This window comes from Manis pentadactyla, chromosome 18, assembly GCF_030020395.1.
Source record: "Manis pentadactyla isolate mManPen7 chromosome 18, mManPen7.hap1, whole genome shotgun sequence".
Lineage (NCBI taxonomy): Eukaryota > Metazoa > Chordata > Mammalia > Pholidota > Manidae > Manis > Manis pentadactyla.
Window position 1 is genome coordinate 24,227,528 of NC_080036.1, and position 12,331 is coordinate 24,239,858.

The 12,331-nt window shown below is 40.8% G+C and overlaps 1 protein-coding gene across 10 annotated transcripts in view; it reads left to right on the forward strand.

The window, feature by feature from the left end:
* AKAP13 (A-kinase anchoring protein 13) overlaps nucleotides 1-12,331 on the forward strand; it is a 291,383-nt gene that overhangs the window by 113,343 nt on the left and 165,709 nt on the right. For all 10 annotated transcript variants that reach the window (XM_036931888.2, XM_057494885.1, XM_036931885.2 and 7 more), the window contains 2 exons: nucleotides 71-218; nucleotides 9,811-10,107. In XM_036931888.2, the coding sequence (XP_036787783.2) occupies nucleotides 71-218; nucleotides 9,811-10,107 (445 nt within the window). The remainder of the gene's footprint in view (nucleotides 1-70; nucleotides 219-9,810; nucleotides 10,108-12,331) is intronic.

The following is a 12,331-nucleotide window of genomic DNA, read 5'->3' on the forward strand; positions in this document are numbered from 1 at the left end:
GCTCCATGTTGTGTGGAGTCCCAAGAGGAACCTTAGTGATGCAAACCTGCCCTGTCTTTCCCTTTCCCAGGGTGATTGTGTTGTTACTGTGTTGCTCGCTGAAGAGGACAAAGTTGAGGACGATGTGGCGTTTTACTTGGTATTTTCGGGTTCCACCCTCCATCACTGTACAAGTACTCGGAAGGTCAGTTCCGATACGCTGGAGACCATCACTCCTGGTAAGTATTTGAATGAAATCTTTACTAATTAATTCTTGAACACTTTTATTCTATGTTGTAGAGTGATAGAAATATTGTTAGATCTTTATTTTAAATACATATTAAAATATTTTGTTTATATCTTGCTTGTTCTACAAAAATCTGAGCCTAACTAGAATTAAGTGAAACCAAATGGTGTCATAAATTGAAACATAAAAATCAGGATCAGCAAAAATACTAATTTATTGGAATGTTGATAATGGGAGGAAACCAAACATGTGGAAGAAAAAGAAGTTCTAATGTGGTCACTGTGGTGTGACTGCGGATTTGCTTCAGAATATCACAGTGGCAAAAGCAAAGGTAAAAAGGCAATTAGTAACACATTCTTCTGTGTCTGTGAGGGAAAGACCAAAGCAATCTTCCATAAAAGCCACATTTCCCCCAAACTAACAAATTATAGTTCATAGTGGAATGAGTGCTTAATCGCTATTACATTTGTAAGATGAACAGAATTAAAAGGAAAATGTTTATTGAAACTTATTTACAAAGTCACTAAGTCATTGCCATCACCACTGGAAACAGCTGGTAAAGTGATGACTCTTGACCCATCCCAGCATCTGAAGGTGTTACTGGTTTGTGTTTGGAGATGAGCTTTTTGCCTTAACTGACCTTGCTTCAAAGTTAACAGCTGACACATTTTATCATTATACAAAGGCACATTTAGGGGAACCCCTCAAGTGGATTTAGAGGATAAGGTGGATTTAGCTCTTACCGAAATATTTCTTTTTACTAGTGTTTTTAATAAAATGCTGATTCCACTTTGTTGAAGTAGGTGGTGTAAAAAAATTACTAGTTTATGAGGCACTTTGAATATCTGGTCTTGCTGGCATTGGACCAGACTGCCAGTTTTTTGTTGTCTTGCCATTCTGTATAAATTAACCTCATATCTAATACCCTCCAACTCTGGGAAATTCTACCACATTCCAAAACTGGGATTATGAGAAATGAAAGCTGTATTTATCCCCCTCCTTGGAAGAAATGACTTTGAAAATAGAGAATTTAAAGATTCCCGACAATCCTATAATATTTCCCCCCAAATTTTTAGGGATAGGAAATTTAACAAGGAATTCAGGATGCATACTGATTTGCTTCCTAAAGAGGATTAAGTATTTTCCTTTGTAACTGAAAGCTACAGTCCTCTTACTCCCTGTGATGAGTGATGGAGCCAGAAAGCCTTACCAGGAGCTTGAGGCCTGCTCTCCAGGAGGTGCCGCCTGCTATCACCTTGGCGGAACATTTGCCGTGTATGGTGACAGTGTGAAGCAGCTCCTCCACTACGTAGAATCAGTCTGTCCCTGACTGGGCTTTTATTAGCAAAGGAATGAAGGTAATTTTTATAAACTTACTTCTTCCTGCATTAGAAACGTGTTAGGAGTTAAAGTTTGGGGGCATGCACATGTATGTGTGAATATATAGAGAATGAGAAAGCATATATAAGTAGATCCAAGGAGAATGCAAGTAGCTGTAAGAGAAAGGACAGATGTAGCCAGGAGGTAGGCTTGTGCCCTTGCTGCAACCCTCAGTCACAAGAACCAGTAGATATGCCTGGCAAAGACCTACTTAAATTAGAATGGGCGGCGGGCAGTTATTTCCTTAGATTCACAAACCTGTACCTGTATGACCGCCTAGAGCTGTAGGTTTGCAGCAGTTCTTTGTGTGCGGTCCCTAGCCTGTCTTTCTGACTCTCATTCCCATCGTTTCCCTTGTTTTTGGTTCTAAAACCTTTTTGTATGTCTTAGTACCTCCTCTTTCCCAGCTGCACCCATCTCTGGATGTCCTTCTGTACTTATTGACTCTGAGTACCCTTGCCCTGCTGACCCCAGTGAACTAGTTTAGGTGTTGTACTCTGCTGCTGTCTTCTAATTTGATCTAAATATCAAAAATCATTGCTGACCCATTTGCTTGGAATGTGGAGTCCTGTTACCTGCCTTCTTCATTTTCCACTAATCAATTCCCCTCCCTTTAATCTCGGATCTCAACCGCAACGGGTGTTCTCGGTCATGCTTACATGCCCAACCCTTGTTCCCTTCTTACCCAATGGACCTGAATGTTCTACCTTCCTGAATTCAGTCAGGCAGCTGGTAACAAGGTACCTAATCACAGCACAGATGACATTGATTAGAGTCCTTGAAAGACCCTCTTGTACAAGTAGCCCAAGGAAGAGTAAGGCAACACTTTAACATGTGAACCTTTGATGTGTATGCAGGGCACCAATGAGGTCCCCAGTCGGTGAATTACTCACTCTGTTAGCTGTTTAAGCAAAGGAGAGTCCGGAATGGATCATATTGCTCTGGCCATCATGTATGAGATTTTTTCCATTCACTTGCCTTTTTCAGCTGCTACATCTGCTATAGTAATTTGTGGAGCAGTAGGAATAGGGACATTCTGGGGGTTGTTAGTTTTTAATTTCTTGTTTCTGTCATGGAGTTAATATTTTCATCTAGAATTGAACTGCCTTAAGTCTGTTTTCATGTACATCCTGACCTTCCTTCACGTCTTTGCTCAGATGTCACCTTCTCAATGAGGCTGTTTCTCTCCACCTTAGAGAATATACAGTTGCCTTCTCTCTGCATGCCCTGTTCCCCTTCTATGCTTTATTTTTCTCCTTTGCATTTATCAACTTAAATATTTTATTTATTTTAATTTATTTTCTACTGCCTGTACTAAAGTCAGCTTTATGAGGGCATGGGTTGTCATGTGTTATGCTCACTGGTGTGTGCTAAGAAGGCTTGTTCTCGGAATCCCTACCACCTGATGAAACAGCGTTTCTACTGTGTAGAAATTTATCTTGGTTCTCAGAAGCTGCTCTTCTAGAAAAGTGGTGCACTCCTGCATGCTCACAGACATACATGTGTACACACACATGCATCCTTTTCTTTTGAAAATGCACAAAAAAGATCTCTGGCTTATTGAACAGATTCTTGGCTTGGGGAAGGGCTCTGTGTCCTCTTTCCAGAGCCACCTGTGGTGATTTCTGTGTGGCAGTTAGCTGTATCGATAGCCCCCGGCTTCCTGTCTGCTGAAGGCAGTGTCAGATGAGTCAAGAGTCTTCTGGGAAGTCTGTACTGGTCTGTGCATCCCAGTCACTGGACAGTGTGCACCATCGGTTTGCAGCAGCTGTGGCCGAGAGGGATGTCTGCACCCTTTCTGCTCATGTGTGGGACTGTGTGGCAGTTCCTAGTATTGTGGCTGACTGGGAAGAAAAAGTTTTGTGTCTTGCTCCTGTTTTAATGTCATGTTCACCCAGATTGCTGGTTCTGATTTTTCTTTGAGTTCCATGAGCATTTCATTGCTTTGTAGTATTTTAGTTTTTACTAAAATCAGATGACTGATTGACCTTCAGTAGGTGCTATTTCTTGGTGTTAGTCTGTGTGTAACCTTATTATTTGGGGGTGTGAGACATTCTTCAATTGTCTCCTTAAAAAAGCCCTTTTGATTTGACTTCAAATACTGAGATTTTTTTTTTCTATTTGGACACTTTTTGCTTGTTTTCTAATGAGAAACAGTGAATTGTGTGTATGTGCTTAATTATGAAGAAATTGTAAAGGCTTTAAAGTAATCTTTTCTTGCCTTAGTACCATTGAAACGTTTGTAGACATATGAGTCCCCCTTTCATGAAGGAAGTAGAAATGTGACAGTTAGGTGGAGACATTGGCTTTCTGCTTCCTCCGCCTTTGAATTATTTGAATGCTTTACAATGAGCATGTTACTGTTAACGTATAGTAATTAAAAAACGTTTTGAAGACTTGGAAAACAATGTCCTCTCTTTTGAAAATAAACCTATTTTTGTGCTAATTAACACTAGACAAAGACAATACAGTAAAATAATACACTCAAAATACCTATGAATTGGCTGGCTTAAGAATATAATTTGCTCTGAGATGCACTCTGGAATGGAAATACATCTCTAAAGACAAAAGGGTATTACCTTGTAGTCAATGAAATAAAATATTCTTTTCTCTTCATATAAAACAAATCCAACCCCAAATCCCATTTTAACCAAATAGTGATTTTCCTCTAGAGATGTATCTGAGATTGTTTCCTTTAAAAATTTAGCCCTATATAGATCTGGTAAGCAATATAAAGAAATCTGGGTGTTTCTGGGGAGATAAGAAGTACTGCTTCTTCATTGTGTTCTTGTTTGTTAATTAAATGTGAATTTAGACCAAGCAAAGGATGATTTCAGAATGGAAAATGAGACAGGATGTTTAGTGGATGCTTCATACTATTGTTGCGGAAGGCATGGGGCGGAATCTCTTATAAAATGGAATCTATTTTCAACACTTACTATTTACTTTTAGAATTCACAGCAAGGGTTTTTGTTTGACTGGAAAACTACAAATATTCATTGACCCAAAATTTGACTCAGCTCTTTTATATTTTTCTTTTCTTTCTCACATGATCAAAAAGAAGGTTCTATATACATTTGTTATTTAAAAATATATATATATATATTTACCATGATGAGAAGTCTTTTTGGGCTTAATTAAAAATCAGTGCTTACACCCAGATTTCTTAGGTCTCAACAAGTAGGCCTGCAAGTTACGTCTCAGTGTATCTCAAGTTTCTGTGAACTTGGACTGTTTCTGGCAGTGGATGTCCATAGGTTGCCAGGTTGAATTAACATATTTGAAAAGAAGTGGAATACTTTAATCTGATCGAATCAGAGAATTCTGTTACCCTTCTTCTCTGCCAAAGAGATTGGTTATTTTTCATTGGACATTTTCTAGCAGCCTCCCTATTCTGAAATACTCCTGCTTATAAGGTTATCTCTCAACAGATGTGAAAAAACTTAAATTACTGTCCCAGTGCTTGTCAGTATATGTAGTAGCTCTCCTGGGAAAGTAAACTGATAACTAGTTGAAGGGGAAAAAAATCTGTTGTCTGTTTTCTCAGTTATAATGTATATGTGGAAATTACATGTTTCATCACCTTGAAATTATGACACAGCATAGGAATCCTAGTATGCGCATTAATAGGGGGTAATATCCCCACCCGAGGAGTGAAAATTGGCTTTGGGTTTGGGGCAAAAAATTTTACTCTTAGTGTATAAAGCACAGATACACACATGCAAATATATGGTATCTCTATGGTATTAAAACTTCATGGGATGTGGGGAGAATAGAGGAAAAGTGTTTGGAAAAGCTCCTTGGTGGGGGGATGACAATGAACAACAGGTTGAGAAACACGGCCTTAGAGTAATAGGCTGGAATATAGTAGGTCACGTTTTTAGCTTTAGCCCTTTCTCCCCTAAGTGTACTTGATGAAGTTCTTGTGCCTGCCATTTTTCTCCTCCTCTGCTTACATACTCCTGTACATTTAGAGACACATTTTATACATATGCCAAATTTGCACATCTACTATTAGACCACTGAAAACTAGCAGTAGGTGCATATCACTGCACATAATCCTATCTCCTGTTAGAGTGGGTCTGAAGACTGAAAATAGAACATCCTTTAACCCCATGTATCTACTTCAAAGGGAAGAAAAAGACACCAAACTCTTAAATACTGTGATGCCAAACTGAAGTAGTGAAAGATACCATTTTTCTCTTTTCTGCCGCTGACTACTAATGTGGCCTCTCTCCTAGCAGATGATATGGGTGGGATTGGGCTTGGCTGGCCCAGCAAGCACTTGCAGGGTTCCTTTTTGAATAGTTGATGAAACAAAGTCCCAATTGTTTCAATCCTCAGAAAAGAAGGCCCGGATGGGATGTGTGCCACTTTTAGCGTAATAGGAAATGAAGTAATTCTTGGGTCATGCTTCAGCAGTTTTGTTTATCTGTGGCAATATTTTGTTTCCATGGTTCTGGTGCTTCATCTAGTGATAAGGAGCCTGTGGAAAGGCTCCCTCAACCTCATGAGCACACACCTCCTGACCTGCGAGATTAAAAAAAGCTTTGGGTTAGATGCTTTTTAGAGGATCCTTAGCAGTTACATTTTTGTTTCTCACTTAGGTGCTCCTTGTGCTTTTGTTTATTCTGCATTCTTTCCCTTTATTTTTCAGTCAACAGTGCCAAAGGGAATGTTTAGCTCAGAAAGTTTGTGGGGCCACACTGCAGAAGCTCATCCTAGAGTGTTAGGGGTCTGTTTGCCTTAAGTGACCTGAGCAGGAGCATTAGGAGCTGCTGCTAATAGTAATAACCAGCAGTGTCAGATGCCTGTTTGATGCCAGGGGCTTTGTGTATGGCCATCTCTTCTGTTCTGTAATGATCTGGAAGACTGGTGGAGCTCTCCTTGTGTACAGGCAAACAGGCCACAAGGTCGAGTGCCTTTTCAGGATAACCCAGCTGTCTGCAGTGGAGGGGGAGATTCAAACCGATTATTTTTTCCGATTCTCTAGCCAGTTGCCAGCATATTTCAGGACCCCTTACAGTTCACTTAATGAGGAACAGATCTCCCCAACCCCTGTACTTGACTTAATATTTTCTGTCATAAATGAACTGGATGTGATTGGCGATTTAAAAGTGGAATTAAAGTTTAGGCCATGTTTCTTTAGCAGCTTATCTGTCTTCTCCCCTTCTGTTAATCCTCTGGAGTTACTTCCTTCAGTAGAAAGAAGCTTAGTAATGTTTTCAGAACTTCCCTTTTTAAAAAGACATGTGATTTTTATTTTCCTTCTTCATTACCAGGAAATTGAGTGGAAGGGAAAACACTGTGGGACTGGCTGAAAACTTTGCTTCTGTTCTTCCTACTGCAGCTTCTGTTTTCATGGAAAAAGAAGTTAAATTTTGATTATTATTCAAATTGAATGTGTTTGCCCATCCCCATGTATTTACTGTGTAGATGTAGGCATTGTTAATACCTTGCATGTTGTGTGTACAAAGGCAGTCATAGACTGATGGCCCCTGCAGAGAGTCATGTCTCTAGAGTTGATTCATGGTAGTAAGAGGTTTTATGTATGCATGTGCACTGATTATTTTTATTACTGGGTCCATATTATATAACCCTTGTTTAAAATAAAGTTAACTTTACCCTGCTGGACGCTTTACCCAAAAGTTTACAGAGATTAAAGACTAATCTGGGGAGTCCCCTGGGCCTGGTAGGGAAACATTGGTGGGAGAGATTAGCCCGGCCAGCAAGTAGTGGGGTGAAGTGCTGTGCTTGACCAGCGTGACATCTCCAGTTTCTCTAAGTCTGGTAAAGGCAGATGCAGCAGGCCCTTGGCTCTTCACTTCTCCTTTAGCATCAGTTTTCCTCTTGAAGAAGAAGCCTATGATCAGACTAAACAAATTCCAGATTTATGGCACCTTTCTCAGGATGATTGATAGTTTCTCCTTCAGATTGTGAATTCATGTCTGAAGGGAAAATATTGGGCTAATTTCTATTTCATGGCCGTTTTTGAGATTCTTCCTCCTCTAATAGAGTTTTATTTCAGTTACACACAAATAGAGCTGACAGTAGTTCACCCATATACCCTCCCACCTTCTAACAGATTCTTCTGTGAAAGCAGCAAAGACATGTGTACCCTTGTGCGCCAATAAGCACATATGCACACACAACCCCTGTGCCACCGTTTCTCTCGTCCTTGTTTGTCCCCACCCCTTCCTAGCCAGATAGACAACCATTAGCAATTCCAGATAGATTTCTGTGCAGATGCACTACTATTGCACTTGCCAGTTTTGAGAAGGTGTTATCACTTCACCATCTCTTTTTGCTCTGTGTGTGTGCTGCAATTGAATATCTGAAACATAGTATAAATTCCCATTCCTACAGCCTTCATAGAAAGGATTCAGCTTGGAAGTCAGTTGGAGTGTCTAGTAGAATTATGTGTTTATATGGGGACTGATCTTGGTGTTTCATGAGCCTGTTATTCTAACTTAACATTCATACTGGCCTGCCATTCCAAGTTATTTGGCCCCTTTCGGGCAGGGACATAGCTTCTTTAAAGGAAGATTACCCTTCTTCTTTTGTTTAGAGGCAGTATGGTACAAAACTCTTGCATCATGTTATAGTAGGCTGTGTTCTTTGGCATCAGATGTGGATTTGAATAATAGATTCTGCTTCTTAATAGCTGCATAACCTTGGGCAAGTTACTTTGCTTCTTGAAGTCTCAATTTTATCATCTGTAACATAAGGGTGGTACAAACCTCATACATTTGTTGTGAAGAGAAAATGATATTCAAATGACTTGATAAATACTTGTTTCCATCCTAAAATTACACAGCGGTGAGAGATTTCTTTTGTCACAAGGTAAAAAGGACTTACGGAGGCCCCCAAGGGGAGAAGTATGCGGACAATCTATTTATTTTTCTCATTGGTCACATGGGAAAAATTACTGTTTTCTCTTTCAGAGAGGGTAGAAAGCTTAGTCTGTTCTGTCCGAGACTGAAACCTGTGTTGGCCTGTGGCCGCAGTATGGGAGGTCAGATTCGTGGGTCACAGAGAGGGTTTCCCTCGGCCTCACTCCCGGGGTGGAAAAGCAGTGTCTGCATGCAGATGAATTCGGGGAGGCTGGAGGGGCCCAGGTGCCTCTGGTTAATCAGGCAAAACACGAGGTGGCGTAACTCAACACACATGTCTACTCCATTTTCTTCTCCTTTTTCTCATCAGAAAGATAATTTATGGAAGAAGAATGATAATAGCAGAGTTCTAGCAAGTTGAGATCAGTGTTTGAAAGTTGAGAAAAACGTGTTTCAGTGAATATCTTCTACATGTTGCTCATGCTGAATTCTGTGAGGCTGAACATCCGGGAGAAAGTCTGATTCCCCAAGAAGGCCCTCCGCATGGGGTCAGTTGCTGGACCTTTCTCATTTACTCAGACAGAGTTCTTAGAGTGGCATGTAGGTTGCTGCCCAATGTTGGCAGCTCCTGAGATCTCTGCCCATCTGTAGAATAGGCACCACAGCCTTTGAAACGCTTACCTTTCCTGAACTGGGCCTCTAACCACAGCGTCATCCCTGTGTGAGCCAAGCCATTTCACTGAAGTCATTGCATTACAGGAAAGAATGTGTATCTGAGAGAAAGTTATTTTCTAGGTCATTAATTGCTAATAAAATCAAGTTTTTGTAGTTTTCAAAGTGCTTCATCATTTGATTAGTTGTATTGTTTCGATAATCAGGTGCTGGGGGATATATCAGATTGTCCCCAAATACCCTGTATGAGTGACTTGTTCCCTGTGGGGTTTTTGGATCTAATTCAGTTCAGTTAGTTCAGTAGGTGTTAGACTTCCCCCTGTATGCCAAGCCTCACAAGATACTCAAGCTTTTGTTCTTTCATTTATTCAAATTGGACAGCTGTAGTTCAGTATCTATTGAGATATTCAGAGACTGTTGAGTGCCAACACCATGCTACAGTCATGGTGACAACTGGGATACCGAGCTGTTTGCCTTGTGGTAAGGGAATGAATTCATATTTGCAAATAAGAATTTTTAAGAAGAGCTGTAAGTGGACTCTTAAGAGGTTGGAAGGTTGCTGCTAGAGCTCAGAGGAAGGAGGGATTTCTTTTCAGAAGGGGAGCTTGTGTGTCATGCAGGAAGAGTGCAGAGGACCCACCAGTGCCCTCCTGGCAGGAGGACTCTAATGCCGTCTTCTTGCTCCTGTGCTCTCTTTAGGGCATGACTGCTGTGAGACCGTGAAGGTACAGCTCTGTGCTTCCAGAGAGGGCCTGCCTGTGTTTGTGGTGGCGGAAGAGGACTTTGAGTTCATCCAGGATGAGGCGTACGATGCAGCCCAATTTCTGGCAACCAGTGCTGGCAATCAGCAGGCTCTGAACTTCACCCGTTTCCTCGACCAGTCAGGCCCCCCATCGGGGGATGTGAATTCCCTCGATGAGAAGGTTGCCCTGGCATTCAGGCACCTGAAGCTGCCAGCCGAGTGGAACGTGTTGGGAACAGATGAGACTCCACATGGTAAGAACTTAAATGACCCATGAACAGATGTTGAGTTTGGAATATTTAGTTTTTCAAGGGAACTGTTTTATATGATCATTGTTTTCAAATCTGTCACAGTGACTGAGTAAATCTTGCAGTTACTTTAGCAAAGTGGCCTGGTGGCATCTCTTTCAGGTTCTTGAGCTGAGCTGTTACACCTGTTCTTGCAGTGAAATGACCCAAGACGAGTGTGGTGTAGCTGTTTCCAGTTCTCATGTGGGGAGAGTGGTGTGGTGCCCTCCTGAGGGCTGGGACTTCAGGCTTCATCTCTCAGGGGTGGAGAGTGACCTGTTCTTCATGAGGAGAGTAGCAGAGTAACTTCTGTTACTTTTTTCATGTTTAATTATCAAATATAGAGTTTTAATTATTGTATTCTGAAGTTCTCTGGAGATTATATGGGGTTGTAGGAAAGATTCGGGGGGCGACTTGGGAGACCAGCCTGGGCTCTGACCAACCCCACTATTTTGAACCAGAGTAACTTCACTCCTGCTTCTTTACTCTCTCTGCTCTGTATGTAAGAGTTCATTTAAGGAAGGGCTCCACTTTTCAAAAAACACGGATGTGAAAAGTATCTAAATATGTTCCTCTTATTCAGACAAGGGTTTTCCCGCATAATTATTCTTCTGGCAAATGGAATTTACTAGATGCCATGATTATATATATATTTTTTCCTTTTTCCCTTCTGAGTCTAAATCAAATTGAAAGATTTAGAAGTTACACAGAGATCAAAATGTTTGCTTTGTTACTGATGAATGCTAGATTAGAAGACTGAAGTTAGACCTCTTGCCTGAAGGGTTTTCTTATCCTTTCTACTTTATCTCTGAAAGAGCTGGACAGTCAAAGTGCTGCCCTCCGATGTCCACTGGGCTTGGGTTATTGTCTTGTGCAAGGAGAGTAAACCAGAAGTCACCCCCATTGCGGATCCTGAGGGCAGACTGCTCGGAGTGGGCTGAGCCAGAGGCGTGATCGGTGCCTGCTCCCACACACCGATCAAATAAGTGTGTTCTTCCTCCTGTGGAAGAAAGGTAAACAAGTATTTGCCAGCTTTGAGTCTCTTAAATCCTGTGATCAACTGCAGGAATGGTGTCCCTTATTATCAGGGGCTTACTGTCAGCATACCCCTGGGGCAGGACTGCCCAGGAGAAATACAAAATAAAATGTGGGCTCTGAAATCAAATCAAGGAAGAAAGCATTTGTCCTTTTCTTTTTTCTTATTGATATAGTGTCTGAGAAATCTCTGCGTTGCTAAGATCTAAAAATCACAATATTTGCCAGTAGAAATGTCATAAGCACCTTTTCAGAAGTCTAATGCTGGGGCTCACTACCTCCAGCCCTGCTGTTCTGGTATTGGGAATAAGGGAATTCAGTATCAAGATGAATTGCATGAGTTATTTGTGGGGCTTATAGTGCTTTTATGGTTTTGTTTTGTCCTAAAGAAGGCTCAGAAGTTGGATAATTTGTTCATGTTGTCATGATTAAAAAGAATTACAACTGACCTTTGAGTAACATGGGAGTTAGCTCACTGCACAATCGAAAATCCACATACAACTTTTGGTTCCCCCAAAACTTAACTACTAATGGCTTTACTGTTAACCAAAAGCCTTATTGATAACATAAACAGTCAATTAACACATATTTTTTATGTTACATGTGTTACATAATGTATTCTTATAAGAAAGTAAGCTAGAGGAAAAATATTTTTTCATATTCTGTGTCACAACTCTCCAAAACATTTTCCAATATATTTACTGACAAAAATCTGCATTTAAGTGGACCAGCACTGTTCAAACCCATGTTGTTCCAATGGTCAACTGTATTAGAAAAAGCACAGTTCTGAACTTTAGGCACATCACCCCTCTCTGGTCCCTGGCTTCCTTGCTTTAATAGGGAACTGGCCAGTTGTAATATTTCTGTGGACTTCCCATGTGCTTCCTCAGTTTCTGTTGTATAAAATTGCTCAAGTATTGCTATATTAGCAAAGGCTAAATCAAACTAAACACTTAGGGGGATACTCCACAAAAGGGACCATTACACACTTATTAGAAAGGCTAAAATTAAACACACCAAGTGCTAGGAAGGATGCAGAACAACACATACAGTGCTGGTGGGAATGCAAAATGGTACAGCTACCCTAGAAAACAGTTGGCAATTTCTTATAAAGTTATCTACATTTACTATATGGCCCAGCAATCCCACTTCTGGC